The sequence below is a fragment of the Mustela erminea genome, chromosome 19, assembly GCF_009829155.1.
Source record: "Mustela erminea isolate mMusErm1 chromosome 19, mMusErm1.Pri, whole genome shotgun sequence".
Lineage (NCBI taxonomy): Eukaryota > Metazoa > Chordata > Mammalia > Carnivora > Mustelidae > Mustela > Mustela erminea.
Genome location: NC_045632.1, coordinates 48,425,235 through 48,452,215, shown reverse-complemented (window position 1 = coordinate 48,452,215; position 26,981 = coordinate 48,425,235). Strand labels below are relative to the sequence as shown.

Sequence of the window (26,981 nt, the reverse complement as noted above, 5' to 3'; positions counted from 1 at the left end):
ACTTAATGGCTTCACTGCCTTCCTCTTTACATGTTCTAGTTTGTCTTCCACCTGAAGAGTAGCTGGTACAGAGCCACTTGGGAAGCTGGCTGTCCCTCCTGTTCCCATGGGAGCTCAGCTACTTCCTGACTCAGTTTTAGTCAGTGTAGTTGCCTGGTGATTGAATATGTTACCCACATACTTCAGTGGAAAGAGATGATTCAGAAGATTCAGCGTATTTTTTAAAAAGATTTTATTTATTTATTTTTATTTTGAGAGAGAGAGCACACATGGGCAGGGGGAGGGACAGAGAAAGAGGAAGAAAATCTCACGCAGACTCCATGCTGAGCACAGAGCCCAGTATCAGGGCTCGATCTCATGACCCTGAGATCATGACATAATCTGAAACCAAGAGTCGGACGCTCAACCAACTGAGCCTCCCAGGCACCCCAGATTCAATGTATTTTATTTCTGTTCCCTCAGATTAGCTCTGGAAAGGACTACGGAAAACTGTGTGGGTATTTCTCTGTACTTTCTCAGGCCAGCTAAACCAAAATAACAAGGTTTACTGAGATTATTATTGCTCTAATCAAAATCATCTTAATTCCTCTTCTGTAACTCCTTCATCTATGATCACAAATTGCTTCATAGGCTTAAAAGCTACTCATTAAGTGTTAGCATTTCTCCTCCCATTCAGTAGCTGTCCCCCAAAGTTGACATTATGATGTGGGTAGAATTAAGCATCCATTGGTCTGATCTGGAGAAACAGCAAGCTCATTGCCTTAATCCATTGTCTCCAGAGTTCAAAGTTAAATGTCACATTTTTTAAAGTTAATAAGCATATTCAAGCAAACTAAAAATAGAATTTACTTACTTGGCATGAGAAGAAGAAAGAAACAGTTTGACTAGAAGGCAAGTTGAGTTGGGAGATTCTGTTTATCTTGCCATTTCCTAATCTTATTGAATCTTGTCTATCAGGTAGGATTGAATTTCATTCATGCTTTGAGAAACCTTATTGAGTGAAGAGTTGTGAATCGCCTGGTGACAGCTCCAGGCCTCATTGTCTCACTTCAGCCAGGGCATGTTAGTGCTGAGTCCACTGTAATGTGCATCTTACGTAGCCAACATGGCCTCCTTGAGGTGGAACTTAAGCTTCTGCACCAAGGTCCCCAGACTTCTACCAATTGACCACTGTGTGTTCCTGAAGAACAAAATTCAGGAATATCTTTTAACTCTTACCCTTATAGGCTGGACCCTGTCTTATACCGCAAGTGCCAGGGAGATGCATCTCGTCTTTGCCACACCCATGGTTGGAATGAAACCAGTGAACTTATGCCTCCCGGAGCTGTGTTCTCTTGCTTGTATAGACACGCCTACCGCACTGAGGAACAGGGCAGGAGGGTATGCACCCAATATTGACTTCATTTCTTCTTATCTGCCATTTGTTTTTGAATTAGTTTGCTGTATATTGTTCTGATGTCTGCTGTCGTCGGAAACTTGATCAGTGTATGTGGCAGGGAAGGGCTGCTGCCCTTCTAGGAACTTCATTCAGTGAGTGCTCAGAGAGTTGCTTCACCAGCTTTCCATCTGATTTTACGTTTTCAACAAAGTATTTCAACAACATGTCGGCAGACATTTCCAGTTTTTTCTTTAAATTACTGAAATCTAAATGACAGACAACTAAATATTGCTGCCCTAACTTCATTTAGCCTTAAGGATCCATTAGAAACTCTTCACCAGGATACAGATGGTTTTTAGGCTTGTTCCGAGCTAGGTAAATTTGAATTCAGTGTTCCTGACCCAGGTGTGTGTTCTCTTCTGAACAGAAGCTGGCATTCTACTCTGCATTCATAGAGTAGTAGCAGATTAGTTTTCCTAAACAAAAAACTTAAATCCAGTTCAGTTTTTATCCATATACTCTGAGAAAAGGATGTTGTTTCATTCAGTATATTAGAAAACATTGAATCTAAGATCTCCTTTCTTGAGTTGTGGGTTTGTAGAAGCCTCCTAGAAGATTGGATCCTCACTCTGGAAGAGATTTGGGTTATAAAGTTCGTATAAGTAGCTATAACATTATTAGTTTCCTAACGCCAGATTTCCTTTATGTGTTGTCTTTTTGTTTTGGTTCTGTACTTTTAAAGTATTTTGCTTATTCTTTCTCATATAGCTGTCTCGGGAGTGCCGAGCTGAGGTGCAGAGGATCCTACATCAACGTGCCATGGATGTTAAGCTGGATCCTGCCCTCCAGGATAAGTGCCTGATTGATCTGGGAAAATGGTGCAGTGAGAAAACAGAGACTGGACAGGTAACTGACATAGCTATACCTGTTTATCTTATAATAATAATAATAATAATAATAATAATAATAGCATTCATGACGAACACTTTACATAGAGTACAAATGCTATAAAATGTATCTCTATTTTTGTTACATAATTCAATATCTTCTTCATAAGAAATGCTAAGGAAAACTTTCCTTTGTTCTCTTTATCAGGAATAATTATACTTTTCCAAAGCAGTTGTTTTGCTTATATATTATAGTTACTGTATTTTATAAATGATTTTCCCTCTTTGTGTTGCCTGTTAAAAAACCTGGCTCCAAAGTTATGGCTTGCCTGTAGCAAGTATGTAAGATTTTGTGGTGGGCATTTTGTGTACCAGGCTTACTGCTAGCTTCATCCCACACTTTTTTTTTTTTTTTTTTAACCATACTTTCTTTTCCTTTTTTTTTTTTTTTAATTTGTTTTAAAGTTATTTTATATTGCTTTTTTTTCCTTTTCTCACCTTTATAAGGTACATTAAAGTCCTTTTGAGGGAGGGCAGGGTATCAACATAAACATAAATAAATACTGGCATGCGTGAATAGTGTGCATGTTTTTTTTTTCCATTTAGTAATTGACAAAATTGAAGCCCATAGGAGCAAAGTGTATTGACTTCCTTGGTTACTACTCAGGTCTAATCCTTGCCACACATCAGGTCCATTGTCTTGCAACCTCTTTATACAGGGGAGTGTAGAGAAGAAACAGCCCCCAAGAATTACATGCATGTTACGAATGGTTCCTAAAATTTTGTGCCTGGTTTGAAAAACGGAAAAGCTACATTAGTACATTCTAGCACAATAAGTTAGGAGGGAGATTTGTCTTCTGTCTTAAGGCAGGGAAACCAAGCATGTTTAAAGCTCCAGTAATACTAGAACAAGGTGTGAACTTAGGTTTCCAGATTCCACTTTTACTACTCCAGAACATCCTCTGGGATTAACTACCAGCAACTCACCATGAGCAGGAGTTGGGCATTTTTAAGAAGCAGCGCTGGCTCGCTACTCAGATCTGTTGGCCCTGCCAATATCATTTTCAGCAGTCTGCTTCCTGGGCCTGCTGCAGTTCTGTCAATTTTATTGTGAGAAAATGCCTGCAGTTGAGCTTTCTGTTGCCTTTGTCTAACAAAACAAAGGATGTGGTCATATGGAATCCCAGAGAACAGTTTCCTTTCACACCCCCTTCAAAGTAACATTGAGGAAGCTGCACTGTATTGCCCCCCATCGCTGTGAAGCTCCAGTTAGGAAAGGGTTCTGTGAATGGGATTTTTCCCTTAGCCATTTCTCTTACTCCAGAGGTTTTATGCATGTTCCTTCAGGGTTCTTTACCCCCTTTCTGGCTATTGTATAACTCCTCCAACCCTGCTTGTCCATTCCTATTCTAATTCTAAAACAGATTCTTGCAGATACTAAGTTAAACTTGGTCCTTTAATAGAGCCTTTGCCGAGAAATAGCTGTTGATAGCTTTGGGAAAGTGAGCTCCTGTTCTGCTTAAAACCTCTAAATTTCTAAAAGGAATAGTAATGGATTGATGGTACAAAGTCACTCCAGGTCAGGTTCCAAAGCCCAGACAAGATAGCTTTTTGATGCCCAAACCCTAGGGTGCTCACTTGCTCTGCAGTTTCCCTCAGGATCCTTCCATGTGGGCTAGGGTTAGAATCCCAGGTTTGACTGGGAGGAGCTGTCAGCTCTATCCTGGATTGTGGACACCGGGTCCCAACCTGCGTTGCTTATGAAGGATCTTAAAATACTGCATGTCATTCTACTGTGACTCTGTTGTTCACTAATTATTATTGACATGTAGATTTAAAACAGGAGCAAAGATACCAAAACACAGATTTAAAAAATGGAATGACATGTTGTTAATGGAATAGAGTAAAGGCCTGACAAAATTTTTAGACACTGAGGACATCTGAACATTGATTCTTGTTGGACTTATCGATTTGGCCTTCTGGAGGATTTGTATGGCGCTTGTTTCCCCTTGACCCTATCAACCACCCTGTTACATCAAGTGCTTATCTTCTCTACAATCCCGGTTTGGGAACTCAAATAAAGCTTTAGTGTTCCGTTCAGTGAAATAGTTTTTAAAAAGAAAAGATAAGAAGGACCACTGCAAAGGAAATAGATACTGTTCTCTCGGCTTCCCTTGTTCATTTATATAATTGAAAAATGCCAGGGGATTGCTTTCTTATTTGCAGGAGCTTGAGTGCCTCCAGGACCACCTTGACGACCTGGCTGTAGAGTGCAGAGATATAGTCGGCAACCTCACCGAGTTAGAATCCGAGGTAAGCGACTTGTGGCTCAGAGACTACGGGCATCCTGTCAGGGGCTCTTTTCCTGCCCTTTCTCTGCCCCTGAGAGGGCCCATTCCCTTCGTTGGCTTTACAAAGAAGTACATTGTGTTGCTTCCTGAACCCCTTTTCTCATCTCCAGAGAAATATGCTAGACACTTAGCCCTTTGGTTTTTTTCAAAAATTAGAATTAGACCAATCTTTTTCCTCCCCTTTAAGAGAAGATAGCAGCTGTGCTTCAGATCACTTAATCACATGCATGAATAGTCCAAGCATTCCTGTTCCTGTTCTCTTATCTCAGCTCTTTCAGTTAGGTCATCTGGCAATGTTTGTGTCATCAGTCATAAAATAAAAGCCTGGGATTTCCACTTAAACGTGGAAGACTGAATATGTGTGTTTATCCCTGTTTCATCCTGAAACCCACAGAAATATTAAAAAAGAAGTTAGAAAGTCTCGTAAGCATAGACATATTATTTAGAAATACAGAGAGCATTACTGGGGAGAGAGCAGCTAAAAAATGTTAATAAAATTGTCTTATGGGAGTAGAAATCAGGGAAATGGGGGATTGCTCTTTTTTTTCTTATTTTAAGCTTTTTAGAACAGTTGGAGTTGGCAATATATAAAATTACATTTCCCAACTAGTCTTTTTTTTCTTTTTTTCTTTTTTTTTTTTTTTTTTTTGGCTTTCTATTTTTCAAAAGTTTATTGCTTTCTTTCATCTTGTATCATCTGCCTTCTCCCATTCTCATTGTCCTTTTAGGCGTAGGAGGACATTCTGGGGTGTGTCCCTCGTGAAAGGGAGTTGTTATTTCAGCAGCTAGTGTGGCACAGAGATTACTGTCTGCTTAAAGACGTTCGTGTGCGTCCCCCAGAGCCAGGGGTTTGTCATCGGTTTTTGGGAGCTTATAAACTGAAGACAGATGTCAGTTACCCGCATTTTCATTTGGAACTGCTTAGCCATTTGGAAAAAGTCCAAAAGCTAAACTCCAGGATTACTGTTAAATGTTTTTTCCTCTGCACTGTTCTTAATTCTGCCTTCTCTTTTTTTTTGCTCTGGCTCATGGGGTATCTACCTCTAGAAAAACTTGCCCTTTAGAATATAATGGAGGAACAGTTCAGTCTGTGCTGGGGCTCACTAACCTAAAAACTAGAATTGCTCCCAAATGTACGTCTTAGATTATTTGTCCATCAGTTGCTACTGATTCAGAAACACAAACTGCGTGCTCGCTTCGGCAGCACATATACAGAAACACAAACTGCCACTCTTGCCACAAATAGCTCCTTCTAAAGCAGAATTATTAATATGTTTAATCTTCTACAGGACATTCAAATAGAAGCCTTGCTGATGAGAGCCTGTGAGCCCATAATTCAGAACTTTTGCCATGTGAGTAATGTCTGGAGAAACAGAAGAGGCATAAACCAAATTCACTGGGACTTTGGCCCTCAAGTATATTGCACTTAATCTCTCCAGCATATATGACTCCTGAGTGAAAGTTGAAAATGTAAACAGACTAGGGTGGGGGGGGGGGAGCCACGATCCTGGAAAACCTTATCTGATTGTGCTTGGGAGGTGCCCTGGTACGAGGTTGGCAGGTTGGCGGCAGTCATCGGGATGCCCACCATAGGGGATCCCGGAGCAAATCACTGAGCACCGCTGAGGCGCTTCCGCTACATTATCTCAGGCTTTGTTAGCACTGATGATAGCTTCTCCTTGTAAATTGAATGAATTCTGTTACTTTATTAGTTTATTCACTTGTTGAACTAGCTAAATGGTCGGGGTGTTGTCATGCGGGAACCATAAGGATCTGACAATCAGGAGACAGCATTGGGTGTGATCGTGAAGCCAGCTGCTGACAGCATGGGGTGGGGGTTGGGGGGGGAGTGGGGGGGCGCGAAGCCCCGCACAGGACATGTTCTTGTCGCAGCTTGGTGCAGGGCAACTTGCTGTGCAACTTTTAGTCCACTGAATGTTTATCCCTTATAATTTCTTAGGCTGGTTTTGATATAAATTATGATATATCATGTTGAGGGTGGCCCTAGACTCAGTCTAGTTTTCATTTCTTTTATGAACTGGGGTGCAAGATTTGTCCATTAATTGTTAGAAATGAAATGTAAATGTGCACTGCCTTCCCCAGGACGTGGCAGATAACCAGATTGACTCTGGGGACCTCATGGAGTGTCTGATTCAGAACAAACACCAGAAGGATATGAATGAGAAGTGTGCCATTGGAGTCACCCACTTCCAGCTGGTCAGTAATGCCAGGCAAACCCTGCCTGTCTTGGCTGTCTGGATGCTTCTGAATTCCTTTCTCTTCCAGAGCGTCAGAGTACCTCTTCTATGAGAAATCATTTTTTCCAAATATGCCTTTTCCAGCTTCTCAGAAACAGTGGTCTTTATTCACTATGGCCAGGCACAATGGCAAGTTGGGAATGCAGTGCTAAATAAGATGGGAGTCTGTTAAAAAAAAAAAAATTTTTTTTTAAAAAGATGGAGTCTGTATCCTTAGGGAACAGGCAGCCCAGTGGGGATCGAGATGGGTGACATTGCTTGCTTTTGTCGGGTGTGTTAGCCTTTGCTTACGTGGCTGGTATCAGTGGGATTGCTATTTCATGTCTCTGTTCAGTGCAGCAGTCCAAATGTCTATCAGTACACCAGACCCTAAGCCTTTTTCTCTTTTAAATCCTATTGCCATATCAGGTCTGACATCCAAATAAGGTTAAACTGTATTCAAAGTTGGCACAGATCTAAAGGAAGTGTTTCCGGTAAAGCAGGCTCTTCCTTCCCACGAGGATGAAATCTGTCATCTGTATAAAATTGATCTCTTCTTGGGGCCTTGGGTTTATCATTTGCCTTTATCAAATGATATTGAGGGCCTCTGAGGGCACCCACCCAGACAGTGGGCTCCTTGAGCAGACAAAGCCTGCCCTTGTCAGTTCTATGTTCTAATAAGAGAAAGACACAAAAACACATTTAAACGTAAATACAGTCTCAGGTGGGCCTGTGAGGAAAAATAAAGCCACCTACAGGGTGGAGGGTGAAGGAGAAAGGGGTCTTCAGAAGGAGGTGTTTGAATAGAAGTGCCAAGGAGGTGACAGAGCAGACCATGGGGCATCTGGGAGAAGAAGAGCCCTTTTGGAAGAGGGGGCAGCGTGACTAGAGTGATAGGGAAGCCAGAGCGGCCATAGCAGAGGGAGGAATGAGGAGGTGGGTCGGTCGTAAAGCCTGAGACAGAAGAGGAGTTGCATAGGGCCTGGAAGGCGGGCATCTGCACTCTTCATGCGTGTTGCTGATTGGAATGTGCCACAGAGCTGCTCATTTTCTTTCACGTCATCTTTTTCAGGTGCAGATGAAGGATTTTCGGTTCTCTTACAAGTTTAAAATGGCCTGCAAGGAAGACGTGTTGAAACTTTGCCCCAACATAAAAAAGAAGTATGTAGCTTTTACTTGATTCATTCTTCTTCCCTAAAGTCTGGACAGATACCCTGTGTTCTGGTAGGGTTAGCCTTGGAGGCCGGCACACGCTGTGGTAGTATGGCCAAGCACTTGGATTGTGTGGCCAGATCATCTTTACAGCTGCCTAGAGCCACAGGGGACCCAGGCAGTTCTGCCATGGAGAGGCCTGGAGGCAGATTTTACTGTTCCCAGGTTCGAGCTGTCTGACTGAGGAGGCAGATTCAGGTTGCATGCTCAGAGGAGCAAGTTGCAGCGTGAGTGAGAGGTTAACTGACTTCCTCCCAACATCATCCCATTACGTCAGCTCTTCCAGAGAGCAGCAGGGGTTTTTACTGAGTTAAGAGGTATAGTGAAGGAACAAACACTTGATTCATTTAAGAATCAGGTCTCAATGAGGAGAGTGATGAGTTTTTACCATATGGCTGCCCCAGTTCTTCCATCTCACTCTTTGCAAAGGTGCATTTCTAGAACACATCCTCCTCATATAAACCAAGTTCCCATTTTGCTTAGGTTTCTGTACCTTTCAGAAATGGATTTCACCGTTCATCAAAGACACAATCTAGTTAAGAGCCGCATTCCTCTCTGGTCACATGTTTGTAACAAAACAAGCATTGAACTGTCCTTGCGTACGTGTCCCCCCGCCCCAGCCTCCCCGCCAGTCAGGATGCACCTTCAGCCATTTGTAACATACACAATCAGATTACTGCTTTCGGGGCTCTGAAAACACAGTGAGACTTCTAGAAAGAGCATTCAGAAGCATGGTAAAGGGGGTCATGCACTCTGGGGTGGTGGTGTGGCCCCTGCCTCAGCCTGGCTCTGGGCCCTCTGCCCTCCTGTGGCTCCAGCCAGTCTCAGCCTTCTCCTTTCCTTGACAGGGTGGATGTGGTGATCTGCCTGAGCACCACCGTGCGCAATGACACTCTCCAGGAAGCCAAGGAACACAGGGTGTCCCTCAAGTGCCGCAAGCAGCTACGGGTGGAAGAGCTAGAGATGGTAACGCCTCATAGCACGGCCTCCGGGCCCACAAACACAGGGTCTAGCAGCTTGGGGTGAAGGGTGAGGGCAGATTGGAAGATTTAGCCACTACTGTAATGGTTAAGACTTGGAGTCTTGTGCAAAAATTTTACCATGTGACAGCTTCCTGCTTCGCTTTTCCTAAGTGATAAAATATTTCTACCACGTGTCACTGAAAGTTCAGCCTTAAGCATGTGACAGAATCATTGCATCAGTGATGCCCTCAAGGATCAAGGGTCTCTCCCTGTTGTCTCTGCTGTTTGTGGCACCATCTTTACAGCAATCCTGGTCTCCTTCACCATGGCTGCCTACAGTAGCCGGGCCACCTACTCCAAATTCGTGTCCAGCAGCAGACTAGAACAGGAGAAGCCTCCTCTCTTCCTGACGGCCTATAGCAAGGTCCTCCCCCTCAGTGTGTGTGTGTGTGTGTGTTTGGCTTTTTTGTTTTTGTTTTTGTTTTTTTTGAGAGTGAGAGCATGAAACTGGCCAAGGGGGTATGGGTGCAGAGGGAAAGGAAGAAGCAGGCTCCCCACTGAGCAGGGATCCTGATGCACAGCTGGATCCCAGGACCCTGAAATCATGACCTGAGCCAAAATCAGATGCTTAACTGACTGAGCCACCCAGCCGTGCCTCCCTCAATTTTCGTCTTTCAGTTTGAGGATCTGTGCCTGCTCCCTGAGCAGCAGCACCCTCCAGGGGAGTGCCGCACACGGGTGAACTGACAGGTCCTGAGGTGAGACAGCTGTCGGCAAGTCAGCTGCCGTGTGCGCTGTAAAAGGAAACCTCCTACTTTACTTTTGAGGTTAAACCATGTTAAGAAAACAGCTGAAAGTATGTTTAATATGTTCTGTATTGTGAATCATACTTAACTTCACCTCAGTCTAAGCAAAAACTAGTAACGAATACTGAATATTAATAATACCACAAAAGCTGCATTACCAGATTTTCCCATAGGGTGGGAGTGAGTCAGTGATAATTACGTTTGACTGGAGCTAGACTAGCGTTGATGTCCTCTTATAATGGAGACTTTGGGTCCCTGGCTTTGAACCTTACTCCTTCAGTAAAATAATAATAATAAAAGTAAGATCCTACATTTATGTAATGGTTTTGGCTTTCTGAAGTAGTTTCCGCATCATATGATCTAACTTCATGTCACAGCAGTGCTGTGAAGGGACCGGGCAGGTGACAGCATTTTGTTTTGCAAAGAAAGTCCAAGGCCATCTAGCTAGTTACCAGCAGGATTGAAACTAAATCCCAGCTTTCCTCGTACTGTGGTGGCCACACTGCTGCTGCTTTGCTGGGTGTGAGTTGTGGTCACTAGGTAAGATCTGCTCAGCACCTGAGTTGTAGAACATTTGACATCGCCAGTTTAGAATAAGCTCACTTTTCCATACTGGCTCCCTCCCGTGCAGACTGAGGACATCCGTCTGGAACCAGATCTGTATGAAGCTTGCAAGACTGACATCAAGAACTACTGTTCCACTGTGCAGTATGGCAATGCTCAGGTGACTGTCTCTTTTTCTTTTCTAATTGTGAAAATGGGAGGGTAACATTTTAATAATTCTTTGGTGGTGGGATGCGCCTCCTCACATTCTCTCCAGCCTAAACATCCCCTCCTAAGCTATACCAGACTCCTCCCAGAGTGCGTTCCTTATGTGCCTTCGTCTTGACCTCCTGTTCATTGTCTTCACTCTTTCAGGTCACCTTGTCCTGCCCCACCGTGTCTTCCTGAGACATGCTTCCTCCTCTCCATAGCTTTCCTAACACCATGTACCTCCAAAACTGATGATTCCCTTAGTCCATGCCCATTACACAGAAGTTCTTGACTAGTTCTTTTTCTTAACATAAGAGTCACCTGGGAAACTCTGTTTCCTTAATGCACAGAACAGGGTCCTTACCCAGAAATGTCAGGAATGAAGTGTCAGTGTTCTTCCAGAGGTTCAGCTGCCTTTTCTAGTCGGGGGCATTGCCATGGTACATTGCCCGCAGTTGCTGTTTTTTCAAACACTGCCTTTTCCTTCCTTCTGGAACTCGTAGCAGATGGCTGGAGTGTCTGAATCTGTCCTCCTTGTCTCTTTTTCTTTCATACTTTCCATGTCTTTGCTCTTTGTACTGCATTGAGGTAATTCCTGAGTTCCACTTCCCAGCGTAAAAATGTATTCTTCAGTTCTGTCTGTTCTTCTCTTTACAGAGACCACCGATTAGGTTTTATTTTTTGTTCCCAAGATCTGTAATTGGTTCTTTTCACAACCATCTGTTCTTGTTTCTGGTTTACCATTTCTTTCTGTATTGTTCTGAGGATCTTAAATGTATTTTTTTAATTGCTCTGTTACTTTTCCCTCTCAGTTATTTGGTGATTCTTGGTTGTTCCTTGAGGATTTCCTGGAAGTCTCCTGACTTTATCTACAGCCCTAGTTATTGCAGTTTCCCATCTGCTTCCCTTCATCATTTGTTTATAATGTCTATAAAGTGGTGTGGGGGAGGGCAAGTTCCAGGATACCTTTAATTCACTATCTTAAAATCCATCATGTGGCACTTCATGCTTTTATGTTACCCCCCACCTTCTTTCTTTCTTTCTTTTTTTTTTTTTTTTTTTGGTAGTTATTTGTTTACAGAAGTTTACCTTGTGAGACTATTTATCAAGGGTAAGGATTGGGTCTCTGTCATGCATCTGGTAAATGGTGAGTTGAACTGAACCTCCTAGCTTGTGCCCACTGTCTAGTCAGGGCTCTTGCTCCGGAGAAAGGCAGAAGAAACCAGGAATCTTGAGTGGGTTTCCTTCCTTTTAGACTCCAGTGCAGCCTGCTCAACTCTCCATTATTTTTATATAGTCTGGTTCACTCTTAGCCCTAAGCTGTAAGTCTATAAATATAATTCTCCTTGGTGAGCAAATTCTGATTCCTATTGCCTAGGAATTCGGAATAGAGCAAAAGATGGGGGATGCACTAAGAACCGAAGGCTGCTGTCAGAACACATGAGTTAGCAAGCCGGGATACACCCCTTAACACGACCGTAATTCTTGTGCCCTAGATTATCGAATGTCTGAAAGAAAACAAGAAGCAGCTAAGTACCCGTTGCCACCAGAAAGTTTTTAAGCTACAGGAGACAGAGATGATGGACCCAGAACTAGACTACACACTCATGAGAGTCTGCAAGCAGATGATAAAGGTAAGGGACCGCAAACCAGGGGGTGGTAAGCACAGGGTCGGTAAAAACAACAACATAAGCTTCTTTAAACGTCGGAACAAATCTGTATAATCTTACCACTCAAGCTGTTCTATACAGATGAGACTGTGGTTCTCACAGTGTGGTCCCTTAGCATCACCTGGGGACTGGCCAGTGCTTCGTCAGTCTGGGGGCTGACCATATCTACTGAATCAGAAACTCTGAGCAGAGCTGTCAGTTTTAACAAGTCTCCCAGGTGATTCTGGTGCTGGCTCAAGTTTCACAACCACTGAGCTAAGCTAACTGAGCTCACCTTGACCTAAGGCATGAGTGAATAGATACCCAGTAAATACATGATTAGTCTTTGAGGGTGGGTAGTGGTCAGTACACCCAAAAAACCACCACCAAGTGTCCTGATTAGCGTCCTTCCACAATCAAAAGGCTTTTCTCTTCTACAAGTTCTTCTGTCTCATACGCTTCTCCAGTGAGCTTTCTTTATAGCAGGGCTGACTTGAGAACCTAGATCCAGTTCCTGAATCTGTCCCCATATATGAAGAGATTAAATTTGAAGTTCTCGTGCCTTACTTAAAATAAAACAAAATGCTTTATTATAATTTACTTAAAAAATAAAATGCTACTTTAAAACAGAATGATATTTTTTACTCTATCAGATAGCAAAGAGAATTGTGAAAGTTAGAAGTGTCTTTAGCTGGGCCTGGTAGATTTCAGTCCTATGTAAAAGCAGAACTGTCAGTGCACCTGGGTGGCTCCGTGGGTCGAGCCTCTGCCTTTGGCTTGGGTTGTGATCTCAGGGTCCTGGGATCGAGCCCCGCATCAGGCTTTCTGCTCAGTGGAGAGCCTGCTTCCCCCTCTCTCTCTCTGCCTGCTGCTGTGCCTGCTTGTGATCTCTCTTTCTCTCTCCATCAAATAAATAAATAAAATCTTAAAAAAAAAACAAAAACCTGTCAGGCTTTGATTTGTGGGAGTTTTGTAAGATTTTGATGACTTTTTCAGCAATCTGAATTAAGATATCAGTAGACTGTGATTAGCAGATAGACTGTTGATTAGCACATAGAGGTGGTATTTATTTTTAGTCCAAAATGGATCTCTCTGACTTAAAGGACACTAAAAAGTGTACAGAGGCTAGCCGCACAAACTTTGATAGGATTATAGCCCCCGTAGTTAAAAGATGAACTAGCCTGGTCCCTTCCCCACATACCTGTTCATGTTGGCTGGTAGGTAGTTTTTAAGTTTCCCGTTTGGGTTGGGCATGCCTTGAGGACTATCTGGCCACCTGTTATGGCATTACGTTCATACTTAAATAATACTTAAGTTCAGGAGATGTCATGTAACATAGCCATGTAGGTACAGAGTCTGTCCTATGTAAAGTAGGAAACGGGGTAGTAGAACTGTGAGCAACATAGTAGCGAAGAGATGAAGAAAGGGGAAATTGAGGCTGGGTCCAGATTCAGACTTAGCTGTTTCTCTTGTACCACAGTCTCTAAGCCGATTCTGTCATTAGCACACCAGTCGATGGAAGAGTGATATGGGCGCTGTTAATTGCCGTATTTGGTAACTACTTTTGTAAAACTTTATTTCTTTCAGAGGTTCTGTCCAGAAGCAGATTCCAAAACCATGTTGCAGTGCTTGAAGCAAAATAAAAACAGTGAACTGATGGATCCCAAATGCAAACAGATGATAACCAAGCGCCAGATCACCCAGAACACAGGTAGCATCGTAGCCTGGCTTTCCCATCCCACTGAGTGTGGCTTCCGTGCAGCTGAGTTGACATATACCAGCCTCATTAAACTACAGTTGCTTTGTTGGCCGTGGGTTTTAAGGGAACAGTCTGGATGCAATAAGCAAAATGACTTATTCTTCCTTCAAAGAGTAGTTGGGAGAACAGAATGGAAGTCACAGGAAGGAGGAGACAGAAGGAGTCAGGACGAGAGTTCTTTGAAAAGTCCTGAGTCTTAACAAAACTTCCTGCATGTGGTAGGAGAATGTATGGGTAATGTCTTTTAGAACAGAGAAATTTTGGCTCTTGAGTTGCAAGACCTTGTAACATAATGGGTAAGATGAGTCAGGTAATCTCAGTGCTGTCCAAAGCACCTGTTATGGGAAAGGTTGGTGATGGGAGCTTGGGCTTTGTGACAACTAGCAAGAATACTGGTGCCAGCAGAGCTCACGGAGCCGCTGCAAAGTAGAATTCCTGGGGTCTCTGTCTCCACCTCTCCTCTTTCATTAAATTCTGTTGCTGATTGAAAACAGCGTAGTGAGGGCTCTGTAAACATTTAGGAAATAAACGAATCAGTGGTTCATTTGTGGTCACTGACATAATATGCCCCCCTTTGAAAGGCAGGCCCCCCTTCTTACGTTTGTGAATCCAGGTGGAACATTTGATCAGGTATTTACCACTTTCTACTCTAGATTACCGCTTAAACCCTGTGTTAAGGAAAGCCTGTAAAGCTGACATTCCTAAGTTCTGCCATGGCATCCTGACTAAGGCCAAGGATGATTCAGAGCTGGAAGGTCAAGTCATCTCTTGCCTCAAGCTGAGATACGCTGATCAGGTAAACTGGCTTGGACTCTCGCAGAGGTGTGTTTGTAGAGGACCCTCGACCCCCCCGTAGTTTTTCCTTCAGAAGTCCCAAGCTTGCTTCTGCTCTCCCAAAGCCTTTTTCCTACTTTCCCAAATCAGGGGCCAAATAAAAAGCTTAAATTGCCCAATAGGCTGATGAAGTCTCCCTTTGTCACCCGCAGCGGCTCTCTTCAGACTGCGAAGACCAGATCCGGATCATTATCCAGGAGTCCGCTCTGGATTACCGACTCGATCCCCAGCTCCAGCTGCACTGCTCAGACGAGGTAGGGTTTGGGTATGAAACTGGTTACAAACAGAGGTTTTCGGAGAAACGTTTATTGGAAAAAAGTTCTGTATTATCTTTCCCTTCAGCTTTAAATGCAGGATAGTTGAAGGCCCGTCTTCTGGATTCTCCATTGTTTGAGTTTCTGGTTCCCTGTGACACTGAATTAGACTTGGTACTGGTCCCGTCACTGTAGTGTTGATTCCCTATTTCTCTGTTGTCCTAGTTCTCCTTTATTATATAGCATGCATATATATGTCTCCGTGTAGTTTGTTCTTCCCTTCTCCTCATTCTGATGGTCAACCTAGAATACCCTAAGACTTGCCAGAAAGATAAAGTGCTCTTAGAATAGCACCAAAGAAATGCCTGTCCTTGGAAATTATTTGACTTTCTAGCTCAAAAAGGCCATGTGAAAAACTGCTCAATATATGTCAGTTTTAGGGGATCATAGCTAAAGATTTTTACAAGAAGCTTACTCATAAAGCTGTCCAAGGAGGGCTACGTTTTTAATTTTTGGTGTGGACTGTGTTTTAGAACGCCTTTATATGTTGGTGTGTATATTGCCAAGTTGTGAGTCTGGGTTGACCCTGCACCTTTTAAAGCATTTGCTTTTAGTATTTCACTTGGCTATATCACCTTCCTCCTGTGTCATCAAGGGTTGCCTTCTTTGTGACCAGTCCTGGGACAGTCTTGTCTCTAATTTCGGGGTTGACAGCATAAAGATGGGTGCACTGACTGGCTTTCAACTCTGTGCCAGTCCTTGGAAAGGAGAATGGAGTCTGGCAGTTTGTACAGGAGGGAGGGGAGTGAAGTACATTGGGAAACTCTTGGAGAGGACCTGTGGCCTCATGTGGGAGGATCACCAAATCTACAAGCTGCAGAGACAATTCTGGTGAGAGTAGAGACAGCCTTGTGATTCATGTGTCTCCCCAACAGATCTCTAATCTGTGTGCCGAGGAAGCTGCAGCCCAGGAGCAGACGGGTCAAGTGGAAGAGTGCCTCAAAGTCAACCTGCTCAAAATCAAGACGGACACCTGTAAGAAGGTAACCACCACCATCGGATGCCTCTTCTCCCGTTGCTTTCACTCCTTTTTGGTTTTCCTTCCAATGCTGTCCTCTGACATCTCAGTGATAACATCGAAACCTTTCTCCCCAGAATTATACACTGTTACCTCTTAGGAAACTTTAATTGGGTTCTTGACAGTTAATTGCCTATACCTTAAATGTTCTTTCGCATGTCCTACTTTTTTGCAAATAGGTCTCATCCCCATGGCCAGCCTGTTGTTGAGGGGCACCGTGAGTACACTGCCAAGAGCAAAATGTCAGGTCCAACATATCAGTACATACTCTGCATCCATGAAAATCATTTCAGAAACAGCACATAAAAACAAAGTTAACAAAATATAACTGCTAAACGTACATTATCTTACAGAATTGCTACTGAGATGATCTATTTGATCTTTTTCAAAAAGCTTTTTCTTTTCTTGAAAAGTGCTTCAGTGATGTCACTGTTGAGTCACTGTGACTTTGTACACAGCTCTTTCATCAGCTCAAATGCTTCCGATTGCACATGAGGAATAAGGGGAGTTGGCGGAAAGCTAAATCCAGAAACTTTCCTTGGACTGCTTTGCCATCAGATGATCCCATTTAACCTTGAGGAGGACTTTTTGAACAATATTTGAGTTTTGGTTTTTGTTTTCTTGTTTTGGCTATTGTTGTGTTATAGAGACTATATTTAGTCTTTCCATGGAAAGCAAACTCTTTATTTAAGAAAGCATTTCTGGGGGTGCCTTAGTGGCACAGTGGAGCGTCTGTCTCTTGGTTTCAGATCAGGTTGTGATCCTTGGGATCATGGGATTGAGCCCCACGTCAGGCTCAGCATAGAGTCTGCTTGAGATTCTCTTTCTCGTTCTCTTTCAAGTAAATAAATAAATTTAATTAAAAGTTAAAAAAAAAAAAAAGCATTCCTGGCCTATTTTTACCTCCTGTTTCATCGTGTATAAATGGAGAGACTGCAGAGCTGATTTCAGTTCCATCGTTTTTATATTCCTCTTGTTCGGAACATTTTCAAACTCAGTAAGAATTGTTCTTGCAGTAAGATTTATGCTCTCTCGGTCTTTTTTTTTTTTTTTTCTTTTGAGGATAATAGAGGTAAAGTAAAACATTTTGCAAATATTGACCATTGTTTGGGAATTTTAAGATAGCATATTATTCTGATTATCAGATTTCACATTTTTCAGTCCTCTTAAAGTAAGGAAATAGCTATATTATACCACTATAAATACCAACACTTAGTATTTAATAATATGGCATAGCAGACTGCCAAAAGCCAAATGTGATTTTATAACCCCCTGCTTTACCTAACACATGGCTTTGCTTACACTAGGTCTCTGAGTGTATTTATGGAATCAGATCAGTTGCTAAAATTCTACATTCTTTGCATCATCACCAGTTTGCCACCGATCTCAACAAGTTCTGTTGTTAACCTCAACCTTCCCTCCTTGACTTTTTTGTTTGTATATAAAGTATATGCAGATAACAGATCTGATGCATTTCCTCCCTAAAAGCTCTCTCTGCAATGTTTTTCCCTTCCTAGGAAGTGTTAAACATGCTGAAGGAGAGCAAAGCAGATATCTTTGTGGACCCAGTCCTTCATACAGCGTGTGCCCTGGACATTAAACACCACTGTGCAGCCATTACCCCTGGCCGAGGGCGTCGTAAGTCACTGTTCACTCTGACCCTCCCTGAGCTCTCGCTCGGACTCCCCGGGGAGAGTGCTCCCAGCTGCTCCATTCTGCAGCCGCAGCTCAGCCACAGACAACATCCTCTGGGGGCCTGGTTGATGCTGCGACGAGGGTTTTGTGGCAGAATGAATTTAAGAATAATCCTGCAGGTTTGAACTCACCTAGCCATGACCAGATGTACGCATCTGATGAAAAGGGAGGGTTGAGTTACTTATCAGGAAAGCAAAACTTAGTCATCATCACAGCCCTCTTCCCCCTTTTCCAAACTGGAGCTGCTTCATCAGCTTTCCCAGTGGCCACACTGGGCAAATCCTGGTAGAAGGTTGTTTCTGAGCCAGATGTGCCCAGTAAAAAGAGAGGTTTTAAGGGCTGGGCAGCTGGCCTTGGAAGTTCAACATTCTTCTTCATGTGAAATCTTGGTTCAAGTTTCCTAGAATGGATTTAACTTTGTGTAGCCTCCAAATCTGCATTCTCTGGTGGTGAGGTCCCTTTCTCCCCAGCCTTACAGAAATTTCTGTTCTGGACAGTTTGACCCTTCTTATCCCTTTTCTTCCACAGAAATGTCCTGCCTCATGGAGGCCCTGGAGGATAAGCGGGTGAGGTTACAACCTGAGTGCAAAAAACGCCTCAATGACCGGATTGAAATGTGGAGTTATGCCGCAAAGGTAAGGACTGAGAGAGTCTCCTGAAACAACCACCTCTGTCGGTTCCCCAGATACTGCACAGGCCTTCCCGTCCTTGCTGCGAGGCCAGCTGTAAGGGGACTTGAAAAGTCTGTCTGTGTCCTTGAAGCTTCCCCAGCTTGACCACTTTCTTGAACAGTTCCTTTTGTAACGCGCATGAAAGGTCCAGGGTAACAGGCAGACAGGAAGGACCATGAAAAGTCTTCACACCTAAATGGAAGGGAAGGGACCACAGCTGTCCGAGCAGCAAGCACGTCCCTCAGCCGTTCTTCCAAGGGAGCATAGTCGGCTTGGAGGCCCTCGGTTCAGCGCGGCAGCGGAGGGCGCCACGTTAGTCTCGTCCTCACTCGCCATCTCCACGGGTCAGTTGCTGAGTTGCTGCAGTGACTGCTGATCACCTCGTGTTGGCAAATGTCAGTGCTCAGATTCAGGTTCATCTGAAACCTCCCTGGCGCTATGCGATGAGTAGAGAAGCAGATAGACACAGCCACATGTCTGGGCAGACCCTCTCGGGTACCCAGGCTAAGTTGAGAACTGAAAAGAGCAGGTCCGTGTCCCTGTGCACCTGGGGAGCCTTTGGGCCCTGATTCTTCTGTTGTGGGCTGCATAGAGGTCCATTCGAGAAAGCAGAGAGGAGCCTGGGATGGAAACTGGCTAGACTGCAGGTCCACGACTGTGGGAGCGGTGCCGTGTGTTCAGTCAGCCTGAGTCATGTTTACACAGTGTTTCTACTGGGGGCAGCGCTCACGATTTAATGGTGAGTAAAAGGAAGTTAAGATACAGAAGCAGCATCCAACACATTCTCAACTGTTCTCTCTGTTTATAAAAATAAATCTGAATACTTAAGAACTTGCGACATTGTACAAGTAACCACCTCTCACCTCTTGGGCCTCTGGGTCTTCAGCTGTAATGTGGGATTGGTTTGAGGACTAAATGACTAAAAACATGTCAGTGGGGCCCCTGGGTGGCTCAGTCGGTTGAGCAGCTGACTGTTGATCTCAGCTCGGGTCATGAGTTCAAGCCCCGCTATGGGCTCCACGCCGGGTATGGAACCTCATTGGAGAAAAAGCAAAACTATTTGGAGCATTTTGCCAGGGTCCCACCTGCGGTGAGGTCCCCAGTGTAAGGGCTGCTGCCAGGTTGGTGGTGGAGATCACCGTGATGGATCATATGAGATCCCACCTCTTTGTGTTTGTCTGTATTTTCTAATTTTATTCAGTAGATATGCACCATATTACAATCAGGAAAAGGAATTGTAGCTCTGTGTTTGATTTTCTTGTCCCTCGTCCTCTCTCCCCAAAGGAAAGGGCATCAACTAAAGATTGAGGGGGGCAAGTTAGAGCTAGCACTGCCCCAGCACAATTCTCTCAGAGGCCAATGCTGCGGTGTGTCATTCCAGGTGGCCCCAGCAGATGGCTTCTCTGACCTCGCCATGCAAGTGATGACATCTCCGTCAAAGAACTACATCCTCTCTGTGATCAGTGGGAGCATCTGTATATTGTTCCTGATTGGCCTAATGTGTGGACGTATCACCAAGCGAGTAACACGAGAGCTCAAGGACAGGTAGAGCCACCTTGACCACCAGAGGAACTACCTGTCCAGTGCCCAGTTTGTACAGCCCTCCTGTATAGTGTACCCACTCACCTCGCTCTTCTCAGAGGTGGCACCAACACCCATGTTAGAGCAGCCGCAGGTGTCCTCTGCATTGTCCCGTCTCCGACTTCGCCCGTGTCCATGGTGCCCTCCTCCTCCTCGACCATTTCGTGCAGCAACAGCAGCTGGCCGCTTGGGTTATTGCCTGTATTGGCAAATTTGGGTTTACCTGCCCGTAGGCAAGTCTCTCTCATACCAATGGAACTACCAGTACTTCCAGAACCAACTTACCTGACCTGCAACTCAAATGATTTTTTAAAAAACAAAACAAAACAAAAACAAAAACACCAAAAAAAAAAAATTTTTAAAGAAAGAAAAAAATGTATATAGTAACACATCTCCTCCAGGCTTGACTTGGGCAATGGGGTTATTTCTTCTGTGCGACTGTAAAGCGAAGGCAGGACTTTAAGGGAAAACACACCACCCAATATGCTGTTACTGGGATGTCTTGCTCATTTCTCAAAAGCACCTTTGGACCGTGCGGGGGCCATGGACTTCACCGAGGAGTGGGAAACCACTAACCAGCCTGCTCTGGGTCGTTTTTCTTCTGCTGAAACAGTGATGCCTTCCAGTTCCCACCTTAATAGAGCCACTGCTGGTCAAGACACCACGGCCATGAGTATTCCTATGATCTCCTCACTTCAGTGAAGTAAAGCAAGCATGAGCCTCCCCAGGCCAAGGGTGAAGGGTTGGAGAGGAGATTGAAAGTGTGTGAAGCTGGTCAGTCACTTGATCTGCGCCGAGAGGCTGGACCCTGAGTCCCAGGGAGCAGGATCCCAGGCATCTTCCTCCTCCAGGCTAGCACAGGACTCAGTCCCATTTGGACTGACCCTGCTGGGGGATAGGAGTAGTTTTAGAAGGCCTGCCGGCAGGCAGTGACCACACCATGGGAGGGAGCTCGGGGCGGGAAGGAGGGGCAGGGATAGATTCACTTTGCTTTATGCTTCGGGCAACAATGCAGGTCCGAGACAGTGGCTTATAAAGATTTAGCGTGGTCTCAGGGTGTGACTGGCCGTCCAACCTGACCCTTCTGCAGGCTCAAGGCCGTCTTCCCAGACAAGTTCCCTCATGCCTCTTTGTGGAGAGGACTTGGAAAGTTACTGTGTTAGAAGATGGAGCCTATTCTTCGTGGTTTTTTTCCTTTCTGTCCATTTGCTGTGTACACCCGCTGTAGTAGGCATTGGCCAAATGTTGTACTTTGATGATTCATCAGTCTTTCCAGAATCTGAGCTTGATGGAAGCAGTCTTCCTGGCCGTCCTCCCTCGTCCCTCCAGTGTGGGATGACAGGTTTGGCGTGTACAGGGGAGTGGTGCAAGCATCAGGGTGCAACCTGGCACACCTTGGTTTGAGTTTGGGGCCTGGAGTCACGGTGGCTGCACAAGGGGGCGGCATGTACAGGAGGAGATATATTTATATAATATATATTTTATTAACCTGTTAGACGTCCACAGAGTATTATAAATCATGTGCCTAAACTGTCCACATAGACCATGGCGCCCTTCCTTGCCCTGCCCCTTGTTTGCCACCATCCACGTGGGCTGCGGGACCTACACCACATTTGTCTCCCCTGAAATGTGTTCCATACAAAGTGGGTCAGTGTGTGGATCAGTTGATTCGAATTACTTCTTGTCTAATCTGACTGACATATATTTGAATACTGTGGTTTTCTTCTTTTTCTTGTTGCTACCCTTCCTGGAGGCAGTGGGGTCCAGAAGCCAGCTCTGTTCCCCTGCCTAGGGTACTTTAAGTCACCAAGGGGAGCTGCTAAGCTGCTTGGTCCCCTCATTCATGCTCTTAGGGTCTTCCTGATTCTCAGCACCTATCCTGGGATTGAAACTCTTGGAGTTCGGGCAGAAGCCCCCTACTGCCACCATTGTGGAACTGAATTGGGCTGGTCCGCATGGTCCACCTCCAGGAGTGCCCACCTGAGCTGTGGGAGCTTGGGAATGAGAACTGGGGATGTCGTCTAAACGCCAGCCCCGACCAACGTGTCTGGCATGGCTTACAGGATAGAATAAACGTTCACCATTCGGTGAGTGTGCGGGTCCCGCTCTCCATCTGTACATTTTCCCTCCCAATGTGTGTAAAACATCTCCATGGTTTAATGTGTCTTGACATTTTGGGTTTGTCTTAGTTGTCTACAGCAAATCTGGAAGCCTGAGAAGGAGTTTGGTTCTTGAAGCATTTGTCATATTTAGAAATAGAATAAAAGGGATAATTCTGCCAGTATTTTCAGTTGCTTGTTGCTAGAAAGCATTTCACCATCCTGCTTGGAATAGTTTCAGGTGACCCGTTCTTCAGAGTCCCAGATAGTGTCCTGAGCAGTTTCTACCTCCAGGGGGCCCAGCACCATCCGAACCTGCAGCTCAGCTGTCTCCGTTCTGTCCTTCAGTGGAAAAACACAGGTGCTGTGCCTCATGGATTGCGGCCCTTATGGGTCAGTCGTGGATCAATCAGCTAGTCGAGAGTTAGTCGAGAAGAGGAAGCCGTGGCCCTAGTGGAGGAGCCAGTGATGGACCTTGTCCTTATCTCTTCTGGTGTCTAGCCCAGAGGGTAACAAGCATCGGGTGATTGGGGGGAGGGGGGGTGAAGGCTTCAGGCAGTTGCTGCAAATTACAGTAGCCAGGTAACTCATCTGGCCTTGTCAACTCACTCCGGTGTCTCAGGGAGTCCTACTTCGTGTGCTCCACGACCCTCAAGAGCCAGGAGGTTACTCTGCCGGGCTGGAGGCTCTGCGGTACAGGAAATCAGAAATACAGGCAGGCTGTCAGGAACAAGACTGTTCCCTCTGAGTGTCTCTCACAGAAGGGTAGCTCTGGAGGTGAGACCTTTACTCTGGTGCGTCCCTAGCCTCCTTCTGCTCTTGCTGCTGTCCTGAGAAAAGTCTGCTAGTAAGACGTGCTGAGGCGGGAGCAGAGTAAGGCTTCACCCTTTCACCCAGAGCAAAGGTTCACCCCAGCAGGAAAGCCTTCGTCCTCTGCATTCCCTGGAGACCCCTCGGCTGCCACTCCCTGTGCTGTGTGTCCAGTCGGCTTGTTCTGAGCCAGCCTGTCCTTGGAAGCCAGAGATTCTGGTACTCGGCAGGCATCGGCTTGAATTCCCTGCAGGCCTTCCGCTGTCTCATATCCTGCACTTCCTTTTCTGGGGGACAGTGAGCAGCTCTGTGGGGGGAGAGGGAGGGAGATTCTGCTTTCCCAGAAGAGGTGACTGAATGATCAGATTTCACTTCTCCCATTTCCCGAAGTCACGTAATAAAAGAATCCAGTAGTAAAGAGGTCTGTATTACCCGTTTTCGTATCATCAGACAAAATGGAAAGGAACTTATATGCCGACTTTTATTTTCCCAAGAGAAAATTCACTTTCATGTGTGCATATGACTTCCAGAAATGTCTCCCATCCTCCCCACCCCCAGGCTGTGGTACAGCTTCTTTCCCAAAGACCCCACTATAGTGTGAGTCATCCAGGCAGAGGTGGATTGCTTCGTGGGGCGGCCTCCTTACTTAGCTGGTCTCAAGTTCTTCTGAGGAAAGGCTTTCATTTCCTGTTTCCCTCTCCCACCAAAAACTACCCACACCCCGACTACAGCTTATGTTCAGTGAGCAGATAACGGAGAGCCACAAAGCCAGCCAGCCCAGCCTGACACGTTCAACCTAAATTTTGCCATAAAACAAAGAGGAGACAGCTGTTTGAGTTGTGTGCAGTTGGGTATATAATATTTATATTTCAGATTCTTACAAATTTGAGAAACCTGGCACCTGGCAGATCCTTTTTATTTCTTACCATTTGGACGGCACATGCCTCACTTTATGAAATGCAGCTCTCCAGTAGCCTGAGTTTCTCCTGGGCCTTTAGGGACTCCCCTCTCGATTCCCAGGGGCTGTGGACCCAGACCTGATGTTCTGGCCTGCCTCTTTCTTACTGTCTCCCTCTCTCATCTGTCTTCGGTCAGCTCTCTCTCTAGTACTCTCCTCTTGGTCTTCCTCTCCATTAGGACCAGGGCCACCTGTTAACGGCAGTCGAGTTCAAAGGCGAAGCCCCCTTCCTGCCCTGACCTCAGACAACAGATAAGTCCTACAAATCCAGACTGACTTTTCAGAGTGACCTGCTTCCCCGAGCCATCTAGTGAGGTCACTGTGGAGACCCAGGGACTGTTCTCGTCCAGAGCACAAGGTGGGACTCTCGGCTTGGGCTGGGATGACAGGATCCTGACGGCGGTTTCCTCTCCTCCCCTCTCCCAAGACGTGTCACCACACACCATTAGGGATGTTGGGATAAGGGCAGTAGAGAGACCTGCCTAAGCAAGGAGAAAATTCAGATAGTGCCTCTATGTTCTGTTTTTGCCTTCCCCCATCATGGAATTGACACCTGGACCCCAGAGCCCAGCAGGCCTTTGCCAGAGCCGGGGAGGCAGGAGCGGGCCCCAGGGCAGGCTGCCGCACACGGGCCGGGGTGGCCGCGGCAGTGCTGGGCCGCGGCAGGCTTCCCAAGCGGCTCCTGTGGCTCAGCGTGCCCAGGTCAGGCCCAAGCAGGAAAAAAAACTGAACAGCAGATGCTGTGCGAGATCTTAGGCCTTGAACTTTTTTTTTTTTTTTTTTAAGAAAGAGAAAAAAAAGTAAAATTAACAAGCCTCTTTTGTAAATGATTTTTCTTTCTATGTATAAAATCCCGGCAGTTCCTTGTTTTTACATGTTCATGCTGTGTAATTTTGAGATGTTACTGAGATCCTGAACATAATGTGCATTTTTTTCTGTACAGATGAAATGGGAGAATTTAATAAAGAGTTTGCAGGTTTTTACTTGTGAAATCTTCTCTGGTGACTGGGAGGACCCCCCAAGCCCCCTGCTCTGCCAGGAGCGGCCGCGCAGCTGTGCCGTGGCGCTCACTGCTCTCGCCGCTGACTCCCCGCGTTCGCTGGCGCCCTTTGTCTCCTGGGCTGGGAAGGTCAGGCAGCATAGGACGCAGGACCTTTGGAGGAGAGCCAGAGGCTAGATCCAAGGTTTTCTGACTGTCAGGCTGAGGTGCTAGAAATGATTCACTTGATGGATGTGTTTAAGGCACAGCCTAAGGCTCTCCTGGGGAGAGCTCGTAGCCGGGATCTGGCCTTACAGATGCACCCGTGGATAGCAGCAGTGGCTCACGGCCACCTTCCCGCTGGGGCCAGAACGAGGCAGTGTTTCTTCTCCGAGCCCCACCCGGTCCCCGTTGGTCAGCGCTTGCCTCCCCATCCCAACAGCCAGTGACCTTTGTGACCCTATTCCTGAGCCTTCTGCCTCCTCCACTGTCAGCAAAGCTAATTTGCGTCAGGGTGTTATGAAGTCCTCGCTTTAAGGAGTTGGCATGATAGCAAGGATTTCTCAAAGTAGACGTGTGTGTACTGGGATTCAAGTGCTGGGATGCCCAGTAAGATGACTGGGGGGTCCTGGGCCCAGGGTTTCTTCTCAGATCCATTTTCTGCAGGGCCCACATAGGTGTAGCTTAGAGGCCAGGAGAAGGTCAAGTGTAAAAGAAAGGCGGAAGAGGGCTTGGCGGCCTTTGAGCCTGAACTACAGACACTATGTAGGGAGCTCTGGGCAGCCATCACCCTAATGGGAGGAGTCTGGGGCCAGATGCTCTAGAGTCCTGGAAAGGCTTGCCCCCCTGTGGTGTAAGCGTGGGAAATGAGGGGCTGGGTTCAGGCTCCTTGTCACTGGTATTCCCACAGAGGAGAAGTGGGTTACCTTGCCCCACTGCACCTGGCCCCTCGAGGGGACACTACTCTGGTCAAGGGGACCTTGCTGCCTTAGCAGTCTGATCGAATCCCCCTACCATAAAATTTTGTGTAATATTTCTGATAAAAGATCCTTGACCAACTTTAATCCTCAGAGGCATTTGGCATTCGTTCTCAAAAGGGGGTGTCAGAAGGGGCACCTGGGTGACTCATCGGTTTTGTCTGCCTTCGGCTCGGGTCATGATCCTGGAGTCCTGGGATGGAGCCCCGCATCTGGCTCCCTGCTCCGCGGGGCGCCTGCTTCTCCCTCTCTCGCTCCTTCTGTGTTCTCCTTCCCTCTTTCAAATAAATAAAATCTTTAAGGGGTGGGGGGCAAGAAGGAAAGGATTTTAACCAAAAAGAGGGAGACCTCAGATACCCAACTCTCAAGCAGATAAAGAAGTAAGAGAGGGTGTGTGACCCGGCTTTCTCAGTTGGTGAGCAGCAAAACTTGATTGTCTGCCTCAGCCATATGTGTTTCCCTCTGACAAGCCAGACTGGCTTTGGGACCTGGATGACCATCAGGCTCCAGGCTGGGGTGGCTGACCTGTCCCCAGAGTCAGCTGACCCTGGACAGGCCTCCCCAGGGTGCTGTTGGTCTTGGTCCTACAATCCCACCTCCCTTGCCCAGAACAACCAACAGCACAGCAGTATCTTCTCAAATTTCCTGTATTTATGGAGAAATTGGGGCAGTCTGGAAGAAAAAGGGGCACCTATAGGGTAACAAAAGGCAGTAGACTAGAAGGAAGCTGGCTGGAGGAAGGAGGGAGGGTCCGGCACACAGGCAGCCCCTCGGAGGATGTGCGACCCCCTGGGACTTGGCCCCTTGCGCTCCGCAGCCCTGGCAGGAGGGCACCTTCTGCCCACCTGCACCCTGGAACCAAGGGCTGCTCCTTGACCCTGTCGGGTGAGTGGCTTCGTGGGGTGGGCCCAACGGCAGCGATTCCTCCAGGGGGCAGCCAAGATCAGGCCATAGGTCAGAGCTGCACCCAGCAGTCCCACGCAACAGTCCGCCGCAGCAGGGAGGGTCTGTTCCAGCTCCGCTTCGAGGGAAAGGGCACAGCGTGAAAGTC

General features: G+C 46.0%; 1 protein-coding gene across 2 annotated transcripts in view; it reads left to right on the top strand.

The window, feature by feature from the left end:
* Nucleotides 1-24,957, top strand: part of GLG1 (golgi glycoprotein 1) — a 159,202-nt gene extending 134,245 nt beyond the window's left edge. The window contains exons 11-27 of one of the 2 annotated variants that reach the window (XM_032325916.1): nucleotides 1,227-1,380; nucleotides 2,147-2,284; nucleotides 4,492-4,578; nucleotides 5,906-5,968; nucleotides 6,720-6,833; nucleotides 7,926-8,014; nucleotides 8,914-9,031; nucleotides 10,465-10,557; nucleotides 12,083-12,220; nucleotides 13,823-13,946; nucleotides 14,648-14,790; nucleotides 14,981-15,082; nucleotides 16,018-16,125; nucleotides 17,678-17,798; nucleotides 18,384-18,490; nucleotides 19,908-20,070; nucleotides 21,110-24,957. In XM_032325916.1, the coding sequence (XP_032181807.1) occupies nucleotides 1,227-1,380; nucleotides 2,147-2,284; nucleotides 4,492-4,578; nucleotides 5,906-5,968; nucleotides 6,720-6,833; nucleotides 7,926-8,014; nucleotides 8,914-9,031; nucleotides 10,465-10,557; nucleotides 12,083-12,220; nucleotides 13,823-13,946; nucleotides 14,648-14,790; nucleotides 14,981-15,082; nucleotides 16,018-16,125; nucleotides 17,678-17,798; nucleotides 18,384-18,490; nucleotides 19,908-20,070; nucleotides 21,110-21,186 (1,939 nt within the window). In that variant the 3' untranslated portion in view covers nucleotides 21,187-24,957. Of the gene's footprint in view, nucleotides 1-1,226; nucleotides 1,381-2,146; nucleotides 2,285-4,491; nucleotides 4,579-5,905; nucleotides 5,969-6,719; nucleotides 6,834-7,925; nucleotides 8,015-8,913; nucleotides 9,032-10,464; nucleotides 10,558-12,082; nucleotides 12,221-13,822; nucleotides 13,947-14,647; nucleotides 14,791-14,980; nucleotides 15,083-16,017; nucleotides 16,126-17,677; nucleotides 17,799-18,383; nucleotides 18,491-19,907 lie in introns of both variants that reach the window. The other variant, XM_032325915.1, reaches the window with a different exon arrangement.
* The last annotated feature ends 2,024 nt before the right edge of the window (nucleotides 24,958-26,981 follow it).